Raw genomic sequence first — 25,986 nt, 5'->3', positions numbered from 1 at the left:
AATCGCTTGAACCTGGAGGTGGAGGTTGCAGTGAGCTCAGATGGCGCCATTGCACTCCAGCCTGGGAGACAAGAACAAGACTTCATCTCAAAAAAAAAGAAGTCATTGTTGTAAAAAGGGCACAGGCTTTTCTACAGATTTTTCTACCAGTGAAAAGATGTATACACTTGCCTGGCCTCATCATTCAGACCAATTCATAAAATAACAAATGCATGGAAAAAAACTTAAAAACACAATCATCATGTGACTGACTTCAAATCAGAGAGTATTGCTTGTTAATAGTGTTTATAAATTTTAATTCCTGATTGCTGAGACAATAGGTACATAAAATATTTAACCAAAGAGTTCAAAATAAAATTACCCAAATTACCTATTTATTTTTTATACATAGTAATTATTTTTTTTAAACATTTTGACTGGGCACGGTGGCTCACGCCTGTAATCCCAGCACTTTGGGAGTCCGAGGCAGGCAGATCATGAGGTCAGGATTTCGAGACCAGCCTGACCAACATGGTGAAACCTCATCTCTACTAAAACTACAAAAATCAGCCAGGCATGGTGTCACGCGCCTGTAATCCCAGCTACTCGGGAGGCTGAGGCAGGAGAATCGCTGGAACCTGGGAGGCTCCATCTCAAAAAAAAAAAAATCTTTTGGCTTTTGTTTGGGCCAGGAGTGGTGGCTCACGCCTGTAATCCTAGCACTTTGGGAGGCCAAGGTGGGCGGATTATTTGAGGTAAAGAGTTTGATACTGGCCTGGCCAATGTGTTGAAACCCTGTCTCTACTAAAAACATAAAAATTAGGGCCGGGCGTGGTGGCTCACGCCTGTAATCCCAGCACTTTGGGAGGCCGAGGCGGGTGGATCACGAGGTCAGGAGATCGAGACCATCCTGGCTAACATGGTGAAACCCCGTCTCTACTAAAAATACAAAAAATTAGCTGGGTGCGGTGACGGGCGCCTATAATCCCAGCTTCTCGGGAGGCTGAGGCAGGAGAATGGCATGAACCTGGGAGGTGGAGCTTGCAGTGAGCCAAGATCGCGCCACTGCACTCCAGCCTGGGCGACACAGCGAAACTCTGTCTCAAAAAAAAAAAAAAAAAAAAAAATTAGCTGGGCATGGTGGTGTGTGCCTGTAGTCCCAGTTACTCAGGAGGCTGAGGTAGAAGAATCACCACTCAAATCTGGGAGGCAGAGGTTGCAGTGAGCCAAGATCGTGCCACTGTACTCCAGCCTGTGACAGAGTGAGACTCTGCCAAAAAAAAAAAAAAGAAATTGTTTAGGGGATAATCACTCTCACATCATGGCTAAGTCACAAGGAACTTCAAAACGTTGGGGAAAAAAAAAAAAAACTCATCCCTGATAAGTGAGAAATAAAAAAAAGGTATAAAAAAACAGAAGTGACAGTCTTGTACTCTTAACAATCTTTACCACAGTATGAACTATTATTAACAGCAATCAAAGGTATTCCAGGCCTGGAAAGTGGCTGCCTCTGAAGATCTGGTCTTTTTGTAATGAAACAATGAATGCAACATGTTAAAACTCGGATAAGTAGGAACTCTGATTTTATTGTCAGCTGTACATTTTTGTCAAGTGCAAGATCAGCCTGCTAAGATGTGAATCTTCCAATAATGACTGAAGTAATAGCTTCGGCTGGCATTTCTTCTTCTGAGTCTCCATTTCCTCTACTGATGGTCACACAAACAAAAGTATACAATTGCAGTTGAGTTTGCTGTTATCAATAGCACTGTCGTCATGATTCTTACAGATTAAGTTTTATTAGCTGAGATCTAATTCCTGGCTCCTCTCAGAATCCACCGGTTCTGACTGCTCCCCAGTCGATGTTCTTGAAGAAATGCTCCTCTGGAAGTATGACAAGGGCATTGATGCAGAGCAGAGGTGTCTACAACAATAAATACAGGGTAAAGGCCATGGCCGTCTGGAGCTGCCCTGAGGCCCAACTGACTCCCCTCCTGCAGCTGTAGGCACATCTCCTTTCTTACTGGATTCAGTGCATGGGTTGATTTATGCAGGTTTCCTCCGCTCCTCTCAGATATTGGTCCAGGCAGCTAGAATGTGAAGAAGATTCAGAAACTCTTAACTCTATCTTCAAATAAACCAGACAGGGCTCCACTTCTAATGATGGTATACCAGCGTATTTCAGACTAATTCTCCCTCCAAGAACAATTACCAGAGCTCTTCAGCAGGTAAGAACATCCACAGAAAGTCTGGAGGGCTGCCCAGGCAGTGAGGATTTGATGGAGCCAGAGTTTAGAAAGAGGAAATCCCCAGGTACGTGAGCCCCATATTGGGTGCACTCTGGTTCAAAGTATTGGTCAAGTTCCGAGTGGAGGCTCAGAGCCCCAGAAGCTGAGTAGGGCTTTTGGCAGCCTCTACTGGTAGAGAAACTTGAAAATAGAGAATAGAATATTCGGCGGCTGTGCCAGCGCATCGAGGGGAGAGGCAGCCGCCGCAATGGACGTGTTCCTCATGATCCGGCGCCTCAAGACCACCATCTTCACGGACGCCAAGGAGTCCAGCACGGTGTTCGAACCGAAGCACATCATCGAGGGCATCCTCAAGCGGCCTCCTGACGAGCAGCGGCTGTACAAGGATGACCAACTCTTGGATGATGGCAAGACACTGGGCGAGTGTGGCTTCACCAGTCAAACAGCACGGCCACAGGCCCCAGCCACAGTGGGGCTGGCCTTCCGGGCAGGTGACACCTTTGAGGCCCTGTGCATCGAGCCGTTTTCCAGCCCGCCCGAGCTGCCCGATGTGATGAAGCCCCAGGACTCGGGAAGCAGTGCCAATGAACAAGCCGTGCAGTGAGGACCCCCAAGAGGCCCATTTCCCCCAATAAAAGAGATTTGGGAGTCTGCAAAAAAAAAAAAAAAAAAAAAAAAAAAGAATAGAATATTCTACAGAAACGAAAATGACTGAACTATTGCTATGCACAAAACATGGATGATCTTAAATAAATAAATAAATAAATAAATAAATAAATAAAGTTGAACAACGCAAGCCAGGCACAAAAAAAGTAGATGCTCTATGATTCCAGATATATAAATTCAAAATCAGAACAAACTGCTTCATGGCATTTACCAGCTGGGAGAGTGGTTACTTCAGAGGGCAGCAGTCCCTGTCTGGAGGAAGTACGGAATTGATGCTGGCAACCTTCTCTGTCTTGGCCTGTGGAGTAGTTATCACTGTGGAGAATTTTGAGTAGACTGAGCTGTACAGTTATGAGCTGAGAAATTTTGTTTGCATGTGTTACTCTCATTTTCAATGTTTATATATATATTTATATTAATATACACACACACATATATATATGTATATGCATATTTTTATTTTTTGTAGAGACAGGGTTTTGCCATTGTTGCCCATGGCTAGCCTAGAACTCTTGGACTCAAGTGATCTGCTTGCCTCAGCCTCCCAAAGTGCTGGGATTACAGGTGTGAGCCACCAAGCCTGGCCAAAGTTCATTTTTAAAACTTTTAGGATGTTAGCCAGGCGCAGTGACTCATGCCTGTAATCCCCACACTTTGGGAGGCCGAGGAGGGTGGATCACCAGAGGTCAGGAGTTCGAGGCCAGCCTGACCAACATGGAGAAACCCCGTCTCTACTAAAAATACAAAATTAGCTGGGTGCGGTGGCACGTGCCTGTAATCCCAGCTACTCTGGAGGCTGAGGCAGCAGAATCACTTGAACCCAGGAGGCGGAGGTTGTGATGACCCGAGGTAGCACCATTTTACTCCAGCCTGGGCAACAAGAGCGAAACTCTGTCTCAAAAAAAATAAAAAAAGACATAAATAAAAAAAATAAAACTTTTAGGATGTTAAGCCCCTCAAGCTCCACCTACAAAGTAGGGTAAAAGGCTGCCTAAAGCAGTGAAGATCAAGGAGTGATCTTGGAAGCAGCAGAGGGAGACTGTATTAGTCCATGTGTGTTGTTATAAAGGAATACCTGGGGTTAGGTAATTTATAAAGAAAAGAGATTTATTTGGCTCACAGTTCTTCAGGCTGTACAATCATGGTGCCAGCTCCACTAGGCTTCTGGTGAAGTCTCAGGAAGCTTTTACTCATGGCAGAAGGCAAAGGAGGAGCAGGTGTGTCACATGGAGAGAGATGGAGCAAGAGAGCTGCTAGGCTCTTTTAAATAATCAGCTCTTGTGTGAACGAATAGAGTGAAAACTCACTCATTACCATGGGCAGGGTACTAAGCCATTCGTGAGAGAACCGCTCCCATGACCCAAACGCCTCCCACTAGGGCCCAGCTCCAACACTGGGGATCACATTTCAACATGAGATTTGGAGGGAACAAACACCCAAACCTTATCAGAGATGATCCCAGCCACAGGTCTCAGAGAACCAGCAGAGGGCACTCCTCCGGGGTCCAGCCTGAGTGTGGAAATAGCTATCAGAATCATGTCAGAATGTTTCAGAACTCATGGGGAAAAGCTGAGACAGAAAAAAAGAAGAAAGTAAGAGGCTGGCAGAAATCAGCTAGGAACCTTGAGAAACTTGGTGTTTCATTGAAAGGTAAGATAGGAGTGCTTTGACTCCCGTCATCCCTAAGAAGATCACCAGTATCTGAACTGTCAGAGAACTCCTCTGCCCTCACAAAGCCAAACACTGATGTGCATGGCAATTTGGGAACTTCTGGAGGGCATCACACCAGACAGCCAACTTGTGCTGGGTCACTTGTCCCTCCCCCAGACTCGGGCAGTGTTGGCAGGGTGCCATATTGGGAGTGTAGCTTTCAGGGGACCGTGTCCTTCCCAGGGAACCCCAACCTTTGTATATTCACATCACAGAAGCTCCTGCAGCCATTCCCCCAGTGCCCACTTGGATTGTGGCAGCCACAGAGGGCTGGCTGGACCCAGTGGAGCTGCAGGGTTCCCAGTGGTCTAGCCATTAGGGATTGCTGCTCCTAAGGAAAGGGAGACTGCAGCACACAAAAAAAGCACCACTTGGGACAAAGGAGGCCAGACCATGTGCTCTTCTGTGTCCAAGAGCTCCTTGTTTGTGGGCTGAGTGACTGCACCACTTCCAGCAGAGTTGTGGACATTGTGTTCAGCTCTGTGCCGAAGCAGTGTAGTTCCATCCCAGCAGCCAAGCAGCCCCAGCGCTTAGGATCAGGCATGGAAAGGGGAAATTCTCCTGCCCTTCCCCCATCCACCACTGCTTCAAACACAGCATGGCCACTCCCATGGGAAATTGGCACATGTGTGCCAGAGAAGAGCCTTTCTAGGGCTATCAGGGGTGACTGTGTTTCCACTGGCAGTGTGGCCATTTGGGCCAGGTTTGTGTGAAAGACAGGGCCCTTTCCCCTCTCTACAGGGAGTGCCAGCATTCCTGCAGTGGAGAGCAGGAGAGCTGAAAAGCTGTGTAAAAGGCAGGGCCCTTTCCCCTCTCTACAGGGAGTGCCAGCATTCCTGCAGTGGAGAGCAGGACAGCTGAAAAGCTATGTGCAGGCCAGGCGCGGTGGCTCACGCCTGTAATCCCAGCACTTTGGGAGGCCGAGGTGGGCGGATCATCTGAGGTCAGGAGTTCGAGACCAGCCTGACCAACATGGAGAAACCCCATCTCTACTAAAACTACAAAAAAAATTAGCCAGGCATAGTGGTGCATGCCTGTAATCCCAGCTACTCGGGAGGCTGAGGCAGGAGAATTGCTTGAACCTGGGAGGTGGAGGTTGCAGTGAGCTGAGATCGCGCCATTGCACTCCAGCCTGGGCAACAAGAGCAAAACTCCGTCTCAAAACAAAAAAAAAAAAAAGAAAGAAAAAAAGAAAAGCTATGTGTTTGGGACTGAGGGAGGATGCTCTGCACCAAAGACATTTAAATGGTGAGCTGAGGAGAAGACATCTTTAATGAGTCTCAACTACATTGCAGCTTGGAGATAGAGAGTAGTTCTGGTCAATTTGAGTGTCCCCGATGACAGGACTGGGGAATGACAGGAAAATGGATGGCATTCTTGCCTGGCCAGGTCATGAAACTGGGGCAGCCCTCTCCTCATCTGTGGAGACCCAGGCACGTTTCACCAGAAGCTTCCCATGCCACCACTCCTGCCTGAAAGCTGCTGCCTGTACTCACCATCTTGGGGCAGCCTTGGGGATTCAGCTCTGCTCAGCTATGTCCCCCTCTCTGGTGCTGAGCAGGGAGCCCAGGCTGCTATACATTCCCTTACCAGCACATTTCCTGAGGCAACAGAGAGCTTTTCTAGGTATACAGTGATGAAGCATATACTCACAAGCTTCTGCTGCATAGGCGTTTAGGCATAAGCCCACCTACTGTTCTGGAGGCTGAACCATGCAACGCAATACAAATCAGTTGACAAAAGGGCACATGAATGGAAATAAATTTCTCATCTCTTCCAAAAGTGGAAATGAGATAAACTTCTTAAACCTCTGCCATCCTGGCCCTGCAGGAGGCTATGAGCCTGTTCACACTCCCAGTACATCACCACCACAACCAGCATTTGAGAAAGCCACCATACAAAGGCTATCTATAACCAAGGGACAGCTACAGAGTCTTTGACACTGAAAGCATCCACAACCAAATGCAAAGGACCTTAAACAACATACATTATAGTCACATCATAAAGGGGAAAAAAATCCTGCCCAAATGAAATAAATTCAAAAATAAGAAGAGAAAGTTTCTACAGATGAGAAGGAACCAAAGAAATGATTCTGGAAGTCTCTATGTTTTCTATTTTTTAAGTTCTTTGTTTCTCTGTTGAAAACAATAGAATGTTTTGAAAACATACTCTGAAAAAATAGAATGTTATGACATCCCCAAAAAATTACACTTTCTAGCAATAGATCCTAACAAAAATAAAATCTTTGAAATACCAAATAAATAATTCAAAATAATGATTATAAAGAAGCTCAATGAAATCCAAGAGAAAGTTGAAAACAACACAAAGAAATTTAAAAATCAATTCAGCATATGAATAAAAAATTTACCAAGAGATAAATATTTTTAAAAAATTAAACCACCTGGGCCAGGCGCGGTGGCTCACGCCTGTAATCCCAGCACTTTGGGAGGCTGAGGTGGGCGGATCACGAGGTCAGGAGATCAAGACCGTCATGGCTAACACAGTGAAACCCCGTCTCTACTAAAAATACAAAAAATTAGCTGGGCCTGGTTGCAGGCGCCTGTAGTCCCAGCTACTCGGAGGCTGAGGCAGGAGAATGGCCTGAACCTGGGAGGCGGAGCTTGCAGTGAGCCGAGATCGTGCCACTGCGCTCCAGCCTGGGTGACAGAGCGAGACTCTGTCTCAAAAAAAAAAAAAAAAAAATTAAACCACCTGGAAACAAAAAATTCATCAAAGTAGTTCCAAATGCAGCTGAAAGCTTTAACAATAGACTAGACCAAGCAGAAGGAAGAATTTCAGAGCTTGAAGATAGGTCTTTCAAATTAACCCAGTCAGACAAAAAGAAAGAAAAGAGAATTAAAATATGAACAAAGCCTTCAGGAAGTATGGAGTTATGTAAAACATAAGGGAGAATGAAGGGTAAAAAGTTTGGAAAATCTACTTGAGGAAATAATTGAGGAAAACTTCCCTAACCTTGGCTAGAGATTTAAAATCCAGATAGAAGATACTTAGAGATCTCCTGGAAAATACATTGCAAAATGGACTTCACCAAGACAAATAGTCATCAGACAATCTAAACTCAATGTAAAGGAAAAAAAATCCTAAAATGAGCAAGCGAAGAGAAAAGTGTCCTAAAAACCTATATAGGAAATTCCATCAGACTAACAGTGGATTTTTCAGGCCAGGCGCGGCGCCTCACGCCTGTAATCCCAGTACTTTGGGAGGCCAAGGTGGGTGGATCACGAGGTCAGGAGATCGATACCGTCCTGGCTAACACAGTGAAATCCCATCTCTACTAAAAATACAAAAAATTAGCCGGGCGTGGTGGCAGGCGCCTGTAGTCCCAGCTACTCGGGAGGCTGAGGCAGGAAGGAGAATGGCCTGAACCCGGGAGGCAGAGCTTGCAGTGAGCTGATATATCACCACTACACTCCGGCCTGGGAGAAAGAGCGAGACTCCGTCTCAAAAAAAAAAAAAAGAAAAAAGAAAAAAAAAAAGAAAATGGTACAGAAATGAAAGAGATGTTTACCTATTGAGCAAAAGATGTGTGGGTGTGTGTGTGTGATAAACAATACTAGAAAGAAAGAGGGCAAATGAATGATATGGTATTCTCTTCATAGTTAAGGTGTTCTGCTGTTTATATTTTTTTTTGGTGGGGGGCGCGGGGCGGACAGAGTCTCACTCTGTCGCCCAGGCTGGAGTGCAATGGCGTGATCTCGGCTCACTGCAAACTTCTGCGTCCCTGGTTCAAGGGATTCTCCTGCCTCAGCCTCCTGAATAGCTGGGATTACAGGCATGTGCCATCACCCCTGGCTAATTTTCCATTTTTAGTAGAGACGGGGTTTATCCATGTTGGTGAGGCTGGTCTCAAACTCCCAACCTCAGGCAAAAAAAAAAAAAAAGTTCTCAATGTGGTGGTGGTGTTGGAGCTGGGGCTTAGTGGGAGGTGTTTGGGTCATCGGGAGCAGATCCTTCATGAATAGATTAATGCCCTCCCACATGAGTGAGTAATTTATTACTCTGTTGGGGCTAGGTTAGTTACCAAAGAGCAGGTTGTTATAAAAGCAAGTTTGGCTGGGCGTGGTGGCTCACGCCTGTAATCCCAGCACTTTGGGAGGCCGAGGCAGGTGGATCACGAGGTCAGGAGATCGAGACGGTCCTGGCTAACACGGTGAAACCCCGTCTCTACTAAAAATACAAAAAATTAGCCAGGCGTGGTTGCAGGCGCCTGTAGTCCCAGCTACTCGGGAGGCTGAGGCAGGAGAATGGAGAATGGCCTGAACCCGGGAAGCGGAGCTTGCAGTGAGCCGAGATTGGGCCACTGCACTGAAGCCTGGGTGACAGACCAAGAATCCTTCTCAAAAAAAAAAAAAAAAAAAGCAAGTTTGGTTTCCTAAACTCTCTCTTGCTTCCCTGTCTCCCTGTGTGATCCTTTTGCACATGCCACTCACTTTTCCCCTTCTCCACCATGTTTTGACCTAACATTTGGCCTTCACCAGAAGCTGGCCAGATCCGGCACTATCCCGTTGAACTTCCCAGCCTGCAAAATCATGAGCTAAATAAACATCTTCTCTTTATAAACTACCCAGTTTCAAGTTATTCTGTTACAGTAATACTCAACAGACTAAGGCAGTCATTGAAAACAAAGTCAACCTGGAGGAGCCTTAAGGAGACATGATTAGGACTAAATACAATCTGATATCCTCGATGAAATCCTGTGACAGAAAAAGGAAGTTAAAAGAACTAATGAAACCTGGCTGGGCATGGTGGCTCACACTTGTAATCCTAGCACTTTGGAAGGCCAAGGCGGGTGGATCACTTTAGGTCAGGAGTAAGAGACCAGCCTGGCCAACATGGTGAAATCCTGTCTCTACTAAAAATACAAAAATCAGCCAGGCACGTAGTCACAGCTACTCAGGAGGCTGAGGCACGAGAATCGTTTGAACTCGGGCAGTGGAGGTTGCAGTGAGTGGACATCATGCCATTGCACTCCAGCATGGGTGACAGAGCAAGACTTTGTTTCAAAACAGAAAGAGCTAATGAAATCAAAATAAAGTTTAGTGATACTGTATTAATATTGTTTTACTGGTTGTGAAAAATGTATGACAGTGATATAAGATGTTAACAATGGGGCCAGGGGCATTGGCACACGCCTGTAATCCCATCACTTTGGGAAGCTGAGGCGGGTAGATCACCTGAGGTCAGGAGTTCGAGACCAGCCTGGCCAAGGTGGTGAAACCCTGTCTTTACTAAAAATACAAAAACTAGCTGGGCATGGTGGCACGTACCTGTAATCCTAGCTACTCGGGAGGCTGAGGCAGGAGAATGGCTTGAACCCCGGGGGCAGAGGTTGCAGTGAGCCGAAATTGTGCCACTGCACTTCAGCCTGGGCGACAGAGTGAGACTCCATTAAAAAAAAAAAAAAAAAAAGATATTAACAATGGGGAACTGAGTGTGACATATATGAGAACTATGTATTATCTTTGCAACTTTTGTGTAATCTAAAAGTATTCTAAAATAAATAAGTGTATTTAAGAAAAACAACAATAACAATCCTCAGAAGAGGAAAGCAATAGGGAGTTAAATAAAAAACAGTATACTTTTTAGTTTTCCCAGGGTTTTCCATCAAGGGGCTGGGAAGAGGGAGAAAAGACTGGAACCTCAGAGACAGTGCAGGGCTCCTGAGTTCTCTTGTCCTCTGACTACTAGGGCTGCTCAGAAATTGTCTTCATCCCCCTATTGATGTCAGGTTCCAGGGTCAGCCACCTCTGCCCAACTCAGACCACAGACATCCCAGCCTTTTCTGATTGCTCGATTTGTGTCTGAGACACCAGAGAAGTGGCACCCCCAAGTGGCCATAGGCCTGAGGACAGACGACCTGAGCCCCCTTTTCTTCTCGCTGGGGACCTCCCCTGCGTCTCCTTGGGCTCCCAGAAGTCAGACAGGGTTCTTCATGCAGGGGCAAGTGTTTTAGTCTCTTTGGGCTGCTATTTAAAAATATATATCATAGACTGGGAAACACTGCCCTAGCTAAGTGATGGAGGTTAACATAATCATTTGCTAAATCAGGCTGGGCGCGGTGGCTCACGCTTGTAATCCCAGCACTTTGGGAGGCCAAGGCGGGTGGATCAGGAGGTCAAGAGATCGAGACCACGGTGAAACCCCGTCTCTACTAAAAATACAGAAAATTAGCCGGGCGTGGTGGCGGGCACCTGTAGTCCCAGCTACTGGGAGAGGCTGAGGCAGGAGAATGGCGTGAACCCGGGAGGCGGAGCTTGCAGTGAGCCGAGATTGGGCCACTGCACTCCAGCCTGGGTGACAGAGCGAGACTCCGTCTCAAAAAAAAAAAAAAAAAAAATCATTTGCTAAATCAACTGGGTAATATACACTCTTGGTATGTTGTATTGAGAGTATTGCATTTCATCTCTGTGTTCTTCTTCCCCCAAACCTATAGCCCTGTCAAGCACACTCAAATTAAGGGAGATTTTACAATATGCCTCACCAGTACTCCTCAAAAAATACCAAATTATCAAAAACGAGGTCGAAGAAATTGTCACAGACCAGAGGAGGCTAAGGAGATATGAAGGGGACTAAATGTAATGTATCCTGGATGGGATCCTGGAACATAAAAGTGATGTTAGGGAAAAGAATAAAATCCAAATAAAATAGGAGTTAGTAACAATGTCAATATTGTTTCATAACCTGTCACAAATGTATAATAAAATAAGACATTAATAATAGGGGAAACTGAATGTGGAACATACGAGAACTATGTAGTATCTTTGCAACTTTTCTGTAAATCCAAAAATATTGTGGATTTGATTTGATTTTTGAGTTTTGCTCTTGTTGCCCAGGCTGGAGTGCAATGGCACGATCTTGGCTCACCACAACCTCCACCTCCCGGGCTCAAGCGATTCTCCCGCCTCAGCCTCCTGAGTAGCTGGGATTACAGGAATGCACCACCACGCCCGGCTAATTTTGTATTTTTAGTAGAGACGGGATTTCTCCATGTTGGTCAGGCTGGTCTCAAACCCCTGACCTCGGGTGATCCGCCCACCTCGGCCTCCCAAAGTGCTGGGATTACAGGTGTGAGCCACCGTGCCCGGTCAATATTTTAGATTTTAAAAGGATATTTTTATAACTAGTGCTCAGGAAAGAAAAAGAAAGTGGAAGTAAAAATTATCTACTTTTCGGGCGGCTCACCTTCACTCCCTCATTGACACCCAGCCTCCACGCCAGCCATATCTGTCTAGTTTAGACTGCAGCCCAGTCCTCTCCCAGGCTGCTCAATCAGAATCCAAGAGAGCAGAACATTGGCACTCATATGTGGTCACCGGGCTGAGAACAGAAGACCGGACCCCTTTGGCCTCCTCAGGTTGAGACCTCCCCATTGTCACCCCTGGCTTTCAGCAACTGGACAGGACAACGTACCCAAGGGGGCGCCCCAGTTCTGTGTTAAGTTTGGAATCTGAAGTGTTTCCCAAATCCACGCTGACAGATGTTTCCTCTCCACCTAGTGAGCATGGATTCTGACCTCGGGACAGAGCGAGGTTTCCAGGCCATAACAGGTGGTTCCCAGGTTACAAGTGGACCCCACAAACATACTGTCACTTCTGCTGCTGCTTCCAGGGACAAATGTGGCTTATCCTGGGGACCAACCCCTACTCTCCATCCCTAGGATGGGGGAGAGGAAAGGAAATTCTCAGGGCATTGGCCTAGGGAGTTGGAGAGGCTACTGGTGAAGTGAAAACAGGAACAGAATAGGGACATTAGAGATAAAGGGGCATAGAAAGGAATCAGCTCTGATGATGACACCTGTGTAGGATCAATGGGCTCTGCTTGGGGAGAGGCTCACAGGTTTCTAACTGGGGTGGTGTTTTTCGCATGGATGATAATTACAGCTGTGTCAGTTTTATAAGGATCAGAAAACTACACTTAAATTTTAGGCAATTTTCTGTGCTTACCAAGATAGTATAATGTGCTTACACACGAAGAAAGGGAATAAGACAGGGGGAGAAGTGATTGTAGGAATTAGGTTCCTGTTTCCTTGCTAGCTGTCAACCAACGGTTGCTCTCAGTTTCTGGAAGTTACCTGCATTCTTTTGCTCATGGCTACCTCCATCTTGAAAGACAGCCATGGTACAGTGAATACTTCTTTTGCTTTGAATCTTCCCAACTTCTCTTTGATCTTTGTTTTTTCTGCCTCTTAAGGAGTTCATGTGGTTAGATCAGGCCCAACCAGATAACCTGTTTTATGGTCAATTGTCTTGGGACTTCAATTACAACAGCATAATCCCTACATAGTGGTACAGATGGTCCCTGATTTACGATGGCTCAACTTATGGTTTTTCAACTTTATGATGATGTGAAAGCAACACACATTCAGTATAAACTGTACTTTGAATTTTGATATTTTCCTGGGTTAGAGAGTATGATAGTCTCTGATGGTGCTGGACAGCAGTAGTGAGCTGCAGCTCCCATCAGCCACACAATTATGATGGTAACAACTGATACTGTACTCTACAGTGTACTGTATGCAACCAGTTACATGAGATAGTCAACGCTTTATCATACAGTGGGATTTGTGTTAAGTGATTTTGCCCAACTGTAGGTGAATGTGTTCTGAGCACATTTAAGGTAGGCTAGGCTGAGCTAATATATTCAGTAGGTTAGGTGTATTAAATACATTTTCCACTTAAAAATATTTTTCACTTACAATGGTTTTATCGAAACATAACCCCATTTTAAATTGAAGGGCATCTGTACTTAGATTAGTATTTGACTGAATAACCAGGGGAAGCAATCTTGAGGGGGAAAGCATCTTTAGAATTCTGCCTATCACAGTACCTTGGTGGGCTACTGCAAATGAATGTATCCCATTAGAACTTCTCTACACCTCTAATTACCTTTTGTCTTAAAGTGGCTAAGGTGAGATAAAGGGATCTAAAGGGATCGGGAGCATGGAGGGAGAAACCAGTTCTGTTCCATTAAAGTTGCACATTTACTTTCAGTTTCTTGCTGCATGGCAAGCTTTCAATGTTCTCAGCCCACCCAGTACTTTATATTGGGCAGAAACATCCTGATGGCTGATGCCATCGGTTTTGGCCTTGGATCTAGCACCCACAGCCATAGGCTCTGGCTGAGTCCATGGGGTTTGCACCTTCAGGCTGACTTGAGCTTGACTTGAACAGGGGTAACCTTGAATGAGGAGGATTCCATCCACTACCAAGTCAACATTTTTTTAAAGTTCTCATCAGGTTTCAACATAAGGGCTAGGGGAATTTTTCAGAGGAACAGGGCAGACTGCAAGCATTTATTTACATTTCTTTAGGTCAGTTTGTTGTTCATCAATGGATCGCCTTCGTCAGTACGGTAACACCAACCCAGAGTACTAAGAGGCTGAATATGCACTTGATTTCCCATAGTACTTTGTCTCAGGGAAATCTTACCTAGAGGACCAAATCTTCCTGATGGCAGCCAGGGCTCACTGCAATGAAAATATGAGACCTTTTACTGTTGCCTACAAATGGTTCTAAGGTTGGGCCCGCAGACTGCAGGAGGCGCTGATCTGTAAGGCAGCACAGTTGTTGCCATTCTTTCTTAACAAGAATTGACATGCTACCTCCTTATACCCCCCACTGTCTCAACTCCCAGGTGATCCAGCTAAAGTGTAACGATTTGGTTGGCTCTGCCAATAGCTATTGTTAATTTCCCTCCTTTCACATTTACTGTGTGTCTCTGTAATTTTCTGTGGAAAAATTGCAGATGCTAGGATGAAATAACTTTTGTCAGACTCAGATAAAATAGGGCCAGGCCAGGCGCAGTGGCTCACACTTGTAATCTCAGCACTTTGGGAGGCCGAGGCAGGCAGATCACCTGAGGTCAGGAGTTCGAGACCAGCCTGGCCAACATAGTGAAACCCCATCTCTACTAAAAGTACAAAAATTAGCCGGGCGCAGTGGCTCACGCCTGTAATCCCAGCACTTTGGGAGGCAGAGGCGGGAGGATCACGAGGTCAAGAGATCGAGACCATCCTGGCTAACACAGTGAAACCCCGTCTCTACTAAAATACAAAAAAAATTAGCCGGGCGTGCTGGCGGGCGCCTGTAGTCCCAGCTACTCGGGAGGCTGAGGCAGGAGAATGGCGTGAACCTGGGAGGCAGAGCTTGCAGTGAGCCGAGATTGCGCCACTGCACTCCAGCCTGGGCGACAGAGCGAGACTCTGTCTCAAAAAAAAAAAAAAAAAAAAAGTACAAAAATTAGTCGGGCGTGCTGGCACGTGGCTGTAATCCCAGCTACTGGGGAGGCTAAGGCAGGAGAATTGCTTGAACCTGGGAGGTGGAGGTTGCAGTGAGCCGAAATCACACCATTGCACTCCAGCCTAGGTGAAGAAGCGAGACTCTGTCTCAAAAAAAAAAAAAAAAAAAAGGCCAGGAAAACATGAAGGAGAGGAAGGTCATGCTTACATGTTTGAAGTAAGAATTGTTTTGTTGGGCGTGGTGGCTCACGCCTGTAATCCCAGCACTTTGGGAGGCCGAGGCGGGTGGATCACCTGAGGTCGGGAGTTCAAGACCAGCCTGACCAACATGGAGAAACCCCGTCTCTACTAAAAATACAAAATTAAGGCCGGGCGCCGTGGCTCACGCTTGTAATCCCAGCACTTTGGGAGGCCGAGGCGGGCGGATCACGAGGTCAGGAGATCGAGACCATCCTGGCTAACACGGTGAAACCCCGTCTCTACTAAAAAATACAAAAAATTAGCCGGGCGCAGTGGCAGGCGCCTGTAGTCCCAGCTACTCGGGACGCTGAGGCAGGAGAATGGCATGAACCTGGGAGGCGGAGCTTGCAGTGAGCCGAGATTGCGCCACTGCACTCCAGCCTGGGCAACCGAGCGAGACTCCGTCTCAAAAAAAAAAAAAAAAAAAAACAAAATTAGCCAGGCATGGTGGTGCATGCCTGTAATCCCAGCTACTTGGGAGGCTGAGGCAGGAGAATCGCTTGAATCCGGGTGGCGGAGGTTGCGGTGAGCCGAGATCATGCCATTGCACTCCAGCCTGGGCAACAAGAGCGAAACTCTGTATCAAAAAAAAAAAAAAAAAAAAAAAAGAATTGTTTCAAAGTACTTTTTAAAAACTCCACAAGAAATCTTTTCTAGGGAGCGGGGAGGGATAGCATTAGGAGATATGCCTAATATTAAATGACGAGTTAATGGGTGCAGCACACCAACATGGCACATGTATACCTATGTAACTAACCTGCACGTTGTGCACATGTATCCTAAAACTTAAAGTATAATAAAAAAAATGATAATAAGAAGAAATCTTTTCTAGCCGGGCGCAGTGGCTCACGCCTGTAATCCCAGCACTTTGGGAGGCCGAGGCAGGCAGATCATGAGGTCAGGAGTTTGAGACCAGCCTGACCAACATGGTGAAACCCTGTGTCTACTAAAAAAAAAAAAAAAAAAAAAAAAAATTAGCCCGGTATGGTGGCATGCGCCTGTAATCCCAGCTACTCGGGAGGCCAAGGCAGGAGAATCCCTTGAACCCGGGAGTTGGAGGTTGCAGTGAGCTGAGATGGCGCCACTGCACTCCAGCCGGGGCAACAGAGATCTCAAAAAAATAAAAATAAAAAAATAAAAGAAATCTTTTCTTCATCCTTCATGAATGTCCTGTCACAAGGTTTATCAGCAGACATTCTTTTTTTGTTTTGTTTTGTTTAGAGATAGGGCCTCACTCCATTGCCTAGGCTAGAATGCAGTGGTGCAATCATAGCTCATTGTAACCTCAAACTCCTGGGCTCAAGCAATCCTCCCACCTCAACCTCCTAAGCAGCTAGGACTAAAGGCATGTACCACCACACCTGGCCAAATTGTTTTCATTTTTTCTAGAGAAAGGGTCTTGCTATGTTGCCCAGGCTGGTCTTGAACTCCTGGCCTCCAGCAATCCTCCCTCCTCAGCTTCCCAAAGTGTTAGCATTCTAGGCGTGAGCAATGCGGCCCAGCCTAGACATTGTTTAGTACTACAGTAATTCAGATAAGATGCTCTGGAAAGAACACTTGCCCAGTAGTGGCAATGCCTCCCAAGTAGCTGGGATTACAGGCGTCACCGCCACCGGCTAACTTTTGTATTTTTAATAGAGACAAGGTTTCGCCATATTGGCCACGCTGATAACGTTTCGCCATATTGGCCACGCTGAGGTCGAACTTCCGACCTCAGGTGATCCACCCCCTCGGCCTCCCAAAGTGCTGGGATTACAGGTGTGAGCCACCGCTCTCGGCTGCGTGTTTTAATCATAATACTTTGGTCTTTTTTTTTTTTTCCGTAAATACTTTCCTCTTTTTTTTTTTGTTTTTTTTTTGAGATGAAGTTTCACTCTTGTTGCCCAGGCTGGAGTGCAGTGGCGTGATCTCGGCTCACTGCAACCTCCGCCTCCCAGGTTCAAGTGATTCTCCTGCCTCAGCCTCCTGAGTAGCTGGGGTTACAGGCGCCCGCCACCACGCCTGGCTAATTTTTGTACTTTTAGTAAAGACGGGGTTTCGCCATGTTGGCCAGACTGGTCTTGAACTCCTGACTTCAGGTAATTCACCTGCCTCGACCTCCCAAAGTGCCGGAATTACAGGCGTGAGCAACCGTGCCCGGCCTTTTTCTTCTTCTTCTAGAGTCTATTAAGACTGGGAAAACGAAAATCCTAGCGCTAGTTGGGACCAGCAGTTAGTTGGTCGGAGGCTCGAAGTGGTGGCCGGGCTGTCTATGATTGATTCTTAGGATAGGAAGCTCGACCTTAGCTGACTCACCCTCTCAGCTGGGTCAAGGGGCAGGTTCTCGGTGGCCTGATGACTAGGAGGGAGTGGAAGCGGGCGGGGCCGGGGCGGGGCCGCGGCGCCGGGACTGCGGGTGCTGGGCTGGAGCGCTCCAGCGGCTGGTCCCTGGCAGACTCTGCTCCCCTAAATCGCGGTCCGCTGCGCGCGTCAGGTGAGTAGAGCGGCGGCGGGGAGTCGCGCTAGCGGTGGTAGAGGCTGATGTTGGATGTTGTCCCCACTCTTCTGACTCTTCGGCAGGCCAGGGGAGCCCCGCACCCCTAATCTTAGAGGGGCTTCCAACCTCTGGGGTCCTCCGGGGAAACGTGGATTGGTCTGGGGTGTAGCCAGGTGCCCTGTCCACTGTGGGCACGCTGGGGATTCGGGGCCGAGGAAGGGCTCCTGGCACGTGTTGAAAAAGTCGGCATCCCAGAAGGAAGATTCTGGGCAGATGGGCATCGGGGAAGGTAGTCCCAACCAATGGGACCGTTTCTGAGCACATAAGCATATTCAGTGGGTGCTAACAAGAGCCTGCTTTGCCAGGCAACAGCGAGCAAAACCTGCTTTGTTCCCGGTCACCGGAAGCTCCAAGGTTGGGGTTTCAGAGCTGGGCGCGCAATGGCAAGCTAAGCGCGGAGGGCCAGGCCAGGAACGCCCACCAGGGCGGCGATCTGGTGGGTAGGGGCAGGGCAACGGCTGGAAAGGGTCTCTGAAGCCCTGAGCAGAGACCCAAGGGCCGTGCGACTGCAGGAAGGCTATTTTGCTTGGCTGACAGGCAGAAAACTCACGTGGCTGGAGTAGCAGGGTTGGTGACGACAAGGGTGAATCCCACTAAATCTTGCAACTGTTTGGGGTGTGAGGGGTGAAGTGAATTCTCATCATTCTCAGAATTGCTGTGGATAAAGGGTTTTGGGTTAGAGAGAGATTGGGTGCACTCAAAGGACTGAAAGATGGCGACGACACATTCCCTCAGAGGATTTACATTCTGGAAGGGTGGGGACAGGCCCCGGTACAGATAAGCCCACAGGGCGGACTCCAGCCCTTACAGTCGAAAGTCTGATGAGTTATGCCCAGTCTCCTTCCTCCTCCCGCCGGTATGAGGTCTGGGGCCCCGTGGATGAAGGAAGTTCATGGGAGGCAAACGTGCCTGGGCAAGCAACAGCTGCAGAGATTCAGTCCCCACGGGGGTTAGGATCCACAGTTAGGACCTAGGGCCTCTTCCTACCGCCTCCAGCAAATGCCATTTTGAGGACTAGCGGCAGCAGTAGGTCTTCTCCGCCAGAGAACTAGAAGGCCAGGTTCTTGAGGGAGCTGTTACTAAGGCTGTTTTTCTTTTTTTCTTTCTTTTTTTTTTTTTTTTTTTGAGACGGAGTTTCGCTCTTGTTGCCCTGGCTGGAATGCAATGGCGCCATCTCGGCTCATTGCAACCTCTGCCTCCCGGGTTCAAGCGATTCTCCTGCCTCAGCCTCCCTAGTAGCTGGGATTACAGACATACCACGCCAGGGTAATTTTGTATTTTTAGTAGAGACAGAGTTTCTCCATGTCGGTCAGGCTGGTCTCAAACTCCTGACCTCAGGCGATCCGCCCGCCTCGGCCTCCCAAAGTGTTGGGATTACAGGCTGAGCCACCGTGCCCGGTCTTATTAAGGCTGTTTTGAAGTGCAGCTGGCTGGAAAGTGGAAGAATAATCCAAGATCTGCATGCCTCATAAAAGGAGTGTGAATGGTTTTGAAAGATAGGAAAGGAAAGGGAGAGAGAAGAAAGAAAGAGGAAGAAAGGAAGGAAATCAAATTCATATCCCAGGAATGCAGCTTTCATGACAACATTTTGGAGATCCAATTAACTCTATTCCTCGAGGGCGTTTTTCCTTGCTGTGTTTTCAGTTCTATTAACACTTCTCAAAAAGTGAAAGGAAAAAATAGTCAACAGGGTTTTTTGGTCTTTATTCTTTTCTTTCTATCTCTAGTGAGGGAGATGTGGGTGAGTGACTGTCGGCAGGAAAAGCTGAGAGTTCAGCTATGTTTGCATCTGAGCAGGAAATTTCCAAGGATGAGCAGGGAACTCCAGTGCTGGGCTCATTGTGAGCCCTGAATAAGTGATTGCTCTTGGGTTGTTAGCAGTATTCTTTACAAAGATCTGTGTATACAGTGGTTCCCCGTATGCACAGGTGATACGTTCCAAGACCTCTAGTGGATACTTTGTTTTTGTTGTTGTTGTTGTTTGAGTCAGAATCTCGCTTTGTCACCCAGGCTGGACTGCAGTGGTACAGTCTTGGCTCACTGCAACCTCCACCTCGAGGGTTCAAGTAATTCTCCTGCCTCAGCATCCTGAGCAGCTGGGACTACAGCGTGCCACCACGCCCAGCTAATTTTTGTATTTTCAGTAGAGATGGCATTTCTACATGTTGGCCAGGCTGGTCTCAAATTCCTGCCCTCAAGTGATCCACGGCGCCCCACCCCAGTGGATATTTTGAAATCATGGATAGTACCAAATCCTGTATACACTATGTTTTTTTTTCTATACATACATACTAATGATAAAGTTTGATTATAAATTAGGCATGGTAAGAGATCGACAACAGTAGCTAGTAATAAGATAGAACAATTACAGCAATATATTGTAATAAAAGTTGTGTGAATATCTCTCAAAATAACGTACATTGTAAATCTTAGCAACCTCAGCATATGATTATTTTTCCTTTCCTTAAGACAAGAATTTTTACCTTTTTATTTTATGGCTTCTCTTTGCATATCTGAATTTCCAGTGTCTCCACTCTTGTGCTTTAGGGTCATTGTTAAGTAAAATAAGGGGTTCTTGAGCACAGGCAACTGCTATACTGCAATAGTCAACCTCGTAACTGAGATGGCTAGCTACTAAGGAACTAATGGACAGATATTGTCTGCAGTGTGGATATGCTAGTCAAAGGGATGATTCACATCCTGGGCAGGCCAGAGAGAAAAGGTACAGATTTCATCACGCTACTCAGAATGTTAAGCAATTTAAAAGTTAGGAATTGTTTATCTCTGGATTTTTTTTTTTTTGACGGAGTCTCGTTCTGTCTCCCAGGCTGGAGTGCAGTGGCATAATCTTGGCTCATTGCACCCTCCACCTCCAGGGTTCAAGTGATTCTCCTGCCTCAGCCTCCCAAGTTGCTGGGATTACAGATGTGTGCTACTATGCCCAGCTATTTTCTTTTTGTATTTTTAGTAGAGGCAGGGTTTCACCATGTTGACCAGGCTGGTCTTGAACTCCTGACCCCAGATGATCTGCCTGCCTCAGCCTCCCAAAATGCTGGGATTATAGGTGTGAGCCACTGTGCCTGTCCTCTGGATTTTTTCATTTAATATTTTTGAACCATGGTTGACCATGGGTAACTGAAGCATTGGATAGCAAAACCATGATAAGCGGGAGCTACTACATGTATTGAAAATCCAGATCACAGAATTGTGTGTGTGTGTGTGTATGTGTAATTTGGTCATGGAAGAGATCTTAGAGAGTGTCTCCTTTATTCTCACATTTCTGATGAAACCAAGTCAGAAAGAATAAAGAGACTCACTCAAGGTGATCTGTGACAGATCCTAGCCTGGTTACCCCAGCTACATGATTTCCAATGGTACTGAGTCTAACATTAACATTAGGTTTAAACATTAACTTTTGTAGATCAAGAATGTCCACTTGTCCTTGGAAAATTATTTAGCATCTCTGCATTAGGTCCTTAAGACAGGGCCAGTAATTGTTACCTCATTGCTGAGAGCATCCAATGGCACACAGCAGGGGTTTAGTAACTGCTGGCATTCCCTGACCAAATAAGGAAGCTGTTTCTTACCCTCCCACTTGCTGATATGTTTTGTTTTTCTCTGACCTCAGGTTTCTAGAAGCAGGGTAGAACAGAGGGCAGACACCTAGCCCAGCCTGATGTTACTAAACAATGGCAGCTGGTGAGCCAAGGGTGACCAGGACCCTGAACTCTGTGGCCCCGGCTTTGAGGGAAGCAAAGTTGTTCTCAATTGTGGAAGAGGAGAATTTGGACAGCAGAACAAAAAAGGAAGACAACCTCTTGGAGCAGATACATTTGTCACAGGAAGCCACATCAAACCCTGGGGCCTTTGCTGGGCCTTTCCATCTGCCCAGTTACTGGGAGGTAGATAGCCCCAGGAAGGAATCCAGTCAGCCCTGGGCACCAGGCCAGGAGTGTATAAAGCTAGAAAGAGACACCACAGAAGAGAAGATGTTTGAACAGCTGAAGCCAGTTGAACCTGTACAGAAGATGCTCCCATGGGTGGGCGAGGTATCTGCTACCCTGCAGGAAGCCATGAAGAGAGATTGCTGGAGGGAGGCATGGGTGAAGAAGGTGAGGAGACTAAGCTAGAGAGAGGTGGGGTCCAGGTCCTGGACTCCAGGAGCCCTTTCATGCATGCTCCTGCCTGCAGGTCAAATGAAATCTCAGATTGTTCCAGACTGAACGACATCCAGAAAAAGGAGCTACAAGACCTTTCTCCATCTCCCTCACCACCCTGGCATCCTTCATGGAGTACTTCCTGAAATTTGTTAGAGTGGCAGCATTTTTTCTTTTGCTTTGCTTTCCTATTTCTATTCTGCATATCCTCTTTCCTCTCTCCCACATCTTATCTTTCTCCCTTTCTCTTCATCTTTCCTTTCCTTTTTTTTTTTTTTTTTTGAGACGGAATCTCGCTCTGTCACCCAGGCTGGAGTGCAGTGGCATGATCTTGGCTCACTGCAACCTCTGCCTCCCAGGCTCAAGCAATTCTCCTGCCTCAGCCTCCTGAGTAGCTGGGATTACAGGCATGCGCCACCATGCCCGGCTAATTTTTGAATTTTTAGTAGAGACCAGGTTTCACCATGTTGGTCAGGCTGGTCTCAAACTCCTGACCTCATGATCTGCCTGCCTCAGCCTCCCAAAGTGCTGGGATTACAGGCGTGAGGCACCACGCCCAGCCTCCTTTCCTTTCTATAGTTCACAGTTGCTGGCCTTGTGTCTGTCTTTTAATATTTCTCTCTTCCTTCCATGGTTTTATCTTTCTCTTAGGTTTTAATTCTCTGAATCTTGAGACTGGATGTTAATTTTGTATACACACACACACATATTTATATAAACTTCTTGAGTCTCTCCTGTTCTTCCAGAAGCCAGTCACCTTTGAGGATGTGGCAGTGAATTTCACCCAGGAAGAGTGGGACTGTCTAGATGCCAGCCAGAGGGTCCTTTACCAGGATGTTATGTCGGAAACCTTTAAGAATTTAACATCTGTGGGTAAGAGGCTGGGCTTCCCTCAGCAAGCCCCCTGTCCTAAGGGCTCTGGAACATCTGGTTTCCCTGGACAGGTAGATCAGCTTACAATTAGTTTCACTGACCCCTGGTTCTATGCTTTCCAGGTGTGAAAGATCTGAGTCACTAAGCTCAGTGGTAAAGAGAAGAAATGATAGCCTGCATGAAGGCAAAGATAACACTTGTAACATGATGACAGTGTTCTCAAAATATGCAAATTTTTCCATTCATCAAACAAATATTTTGATGACTAAGTCACTCCTGAGAACCAGGTACTTTGCTAGCAGCTGGCCTTTTGAATGTCTCCTTTCTGCATCTACGTGTCCCAGGTTATGGTTCTTAAACAAAGGCTACAGGAGGTAGCCTGCTGTCCCCATCAGATGTGAAGGGGCCACACCTGGGACCAACTCAACTCTTTCTCATTCCCACACATCAGCCAGAATCTTTCTGCATAAGCCAGAGCTAATCACCAAGCTCGAGCAAGAAGAGGAACAGTGGAGAGAGTTTGTCCATCTCCCAAACACAGAAGGCCTTTCAGGTAAGAATTGCCAAGCAGGGAGGAAGGAAGAAAGGGCCCAGGATAACCCCTGAACGGATGGAGAGCTGATGGAGAGGACGAATGCTCTATAGATGCTCTCCTAGTGTACCTCTGTCCAGCCTGGTCAGACTAGGAGTTGAGAGAGAGCTTAATATCATAGGCTCAAGTCCCTTGACTTCAAGTTGAAGATCCAAGTCTTTTTTTTTTTTTTTTTTGGGACACAGTCTCGCTCTGTTGCCAGGCTGGAGGGCAGTGACACAATCTTGGCTTACTGCAACCTCCACCTCCCGGGTTCAAGCGATTCTTCTGCCTCAGCCTCTCAAGTAGCTGGGACTACAGGCACGTGCCATCATGTCCAGATAATTTTTGTATTTTTAGTAGATACAGGGTTTCACCATGTTCGCCAGGATGGTCTTGATCTCTTGACCTCAGGTAATCCACCCACCTCGGCCTCCCAAAGTGCTGGGATTACAGGCGTGAGCCACCGCACCTGGCCAGCTGAACATCTAAGTCTTTTAGGAGAAATAAATGTCTTCAGTTTCTAGAGATTGAGATATGACCTGAAGGTTGCTTATGCCCGTGACACTGCTCTGATTAAAATGTTCTTTCCAAGAGAAAAGAGAAGCAAAGGAGATAGGCTTCATGCTGGGTTGGAGTAAGGGAGGCTTGTCCCTGGTAGTAAATAGTTGAGAGAGATATCAAGCCAGGCTGACTACACTTTTTGGTTTTCCAAGACAGCCCTGGTTTATACTTCTCATCCCAGCTTGATTATTAATAACACCTCTTTTCACCCTCAAGTGGCCCAATGTTCATGATGCATTATTATGTGGGTGTCTGTGGAGTGTCTATGGGAGTTTGAGCAATATTTAGAATGAGATAAGATAGATTTCACGAAGTGTTATTGTAAGTTAAAATTTAATTTCTGACGGTGTTGAAAGACTCCAGTAAAATTTTTATTTGCTTTTAATTTGAAACGCCAAATTTTTCTTTTTTTCTTCTTATTTCTAGCCTATGAGACCCAAGGGTGAGGATGAATGTGTTGGGTGGGAGAGCAAGGGCAGAGACAAGAAGTGTCTTGGGCTGAATGGAGAGCTGTGTTGGAGTTCTTCTTCTTCTCCTTCTCCTCCTTCTTCTTTCTTCCTTTTTTTTTTTTTTTTTTTTTTTGAGACGGAGTTTCGCTCTAGTTGCCCAGGCAGGAGTGCAGTGGCGCCATCTCGGCTCACTGCAACCTCCGCCTCCCGGGTTCAAGCGATTGTCCTGCCTCAGTCTCCCTAGTAGCTGAGATTACAGGCAGATGCCATGACGCCCAGCTAATTTTTGTATTTATAGTAGAGACAGGGTTTCACCATGTTGGTCAGGCTGGTTTCGAACTCCTGACCTCAGGTGACCTCGGCCTCCCAAAGTGCTGGGATTACAGGTGTGAGCCACCATGCCCAGCCTCTATTGGAGTTCTTATAGTGAATTTTGTGTTATTCTTCCTCATTCACTATAGAAGGCAAGAAGAAAGAGCTTCGAGAACAACAACCCAGTCTGAGAGATGAGGGGACTAGTGATGACAAGGTCTTCCTTGCATGCAGAGGGGCTGGCCAGTGCCCCCTATCTGCCCCAGCTGGGTCTATGGACAGGACCCGGGTGCTTCAAGCATCCCAGGCTGGGCCACCCTTTTTTTGCCACACCTGTGGTAAATGTTTCAGCAGGCGCTCCTACCTCTATAGCCACCAGTTTGTTCACAATCCCAAACTGACTAATAGCTGCAGTCAGTGTGGGAAGTTGTTTCGGAGCCCCAAGTCCCTCAGCTATCACAGACGCATGCATCTTGGGGAGAGGCCCTTCTGTTGCACGCTCTGTGACAAGACCTACTGTGATGCTTCTGGACTAAGTCGTCACCGCCGCGTCCATCTGGGTTACCGGCCCCATTCATGCTCTGTGTGTGGGAAGAGCTTCCGGGACCAGTCTGAGCTCAAACGCCACCAGAAGATACACCAAAACCAGGAGCCAGTGGATGGAAACCAGGAGTGTACTTTGAGGATTCCAGGCACCCCTGCTGAATTCCAGACACCCATCGCCAGAAGCCAGAGGTCCATCCAGGGGCTTTTGGATGTGAACCATGCACCAGTGGCCAGGTCCCAGGAACCCATATTTAGAACTGAGGGTCCTATGGCCCAGAACCAGCCATCTGTCCTTAAGAACAAAGCACCTGTGACCAGGACCCAGGCAGCCATCACTGGAACCCCCTGTCAGGATGTCAGATCCAACTCTCATCCAGTGAAGCCCTCAAGACTCAATGTCTTCTGTTGCCCCCATTGTCCTTTGACTTTTAGCAAGAAATCCTATCTCTCCAGACACCAGAAGGCCCACCTCACAGAGCCGCCCAACTACTGCTTCCATTGTAGCAAGTCTTTCAGCTCATTTTCCAGGCTGGTCAGACACCAGCAGACCCACTGGAAGCAGAAGAGCTACCGTTGCCCTATCTGTGACCTCTCCTTTGGGGAGAAAGAGGGCCTTATGGATCACTGGAGGGGCTATAAAGGCAAGGAACTGTGCCAGAGCAGCCACCATAAATGCCGGGTGATCCTGGGCCAGTGGCTTGGCTTCTCTCATGATGCCCCCACTATGGCTGGGGAGGAATGGAAGCATGGAGGTGATCAATCTCCCCCAAGGATCCATACCCCCAGGAGAAGAGGCCTAAGAGAGAAGGCCTGCAAAGGAGACAAAACAAAGGAAGCAGTGAGCATCTTGAAACATAAATAAATGGCCTTTCTGACTGA

The 25,986-nt window shown here is 47.0% G+C and overlaps 2 protein-coding genes across 3 annotated transcripts; both read left to right on the top strand.

Annotated features, from left to right (window-relative positions):
* The first annotated feature begins 2,436 nt into the window (after positions 1 to 2,436).
* Positions 2,437 to 2,878, top strand: LOC100604447 (elongin-B). The gene has a single exon (XM_003282707.3). The coding sequence runs from the start codon at positions 2,473 to 2,475 to the stop codon at positions 2,827 to 2,829; it is 357 nt and encodes a 118-aa protein (XP_003282755.1). The 5' UTR covers positions 2,437 to 2,472; the 3' UTR covers positions 2,830 to 2,878.
* A 14,603-nt stretch (positions 2,879 to 17,481) lies between these two features.
* On the top strand, positions 17,482 to 25,986 carry ZFP57 (ZFP57 zinc finger protein). 2 transcript variants are annotated; one of them, XM_003272016.3, is made up of 5 exons: positions 17,482 to 17,572; positions 21,264 to 21,747; positions 22,539 to 22,665; positions 23,117 to 23,218; positions 24,711 to 25,986. In XM_003272016.3, exons 2-5 carry the CDS (start codon positions 21,325 to 21,327, stop codon positions 25,967 to 25,969), a joined length of 1,911 nt encoding a protein of 636 aa, XP_003272064.2. In that variant the 5' UTR covers positions 17,482 to 17,572; positions 21,264 to 21,324; the 3' UTR covers positions 25,970 to 25,986. The 2 variants fall into 2 exon arrangements, with proteins under 2 accessions (XP_003272064.2, XP_030658923.1); XM_030803063.1 differs by lacking the exon at positions 21,264 to 21,747.

This window comes from Nomascus leucogenys, chromosome 22a, assembly GCF_006542625.1.
Source record: "Nomascus leucogenys isolate Asia chromosome 22a, Asia_NLE_v1, whole genome shotgun sequence".
Lineage (NCBI taxonomy): Eukaryota > Metazoa > Chordata > Mammalia > Primates > Hylobatidae > Nomascus > Nomascus leucogenys.
This window is presented reverse-complemented; position numbering and strand designations above follow the sequence as displayed.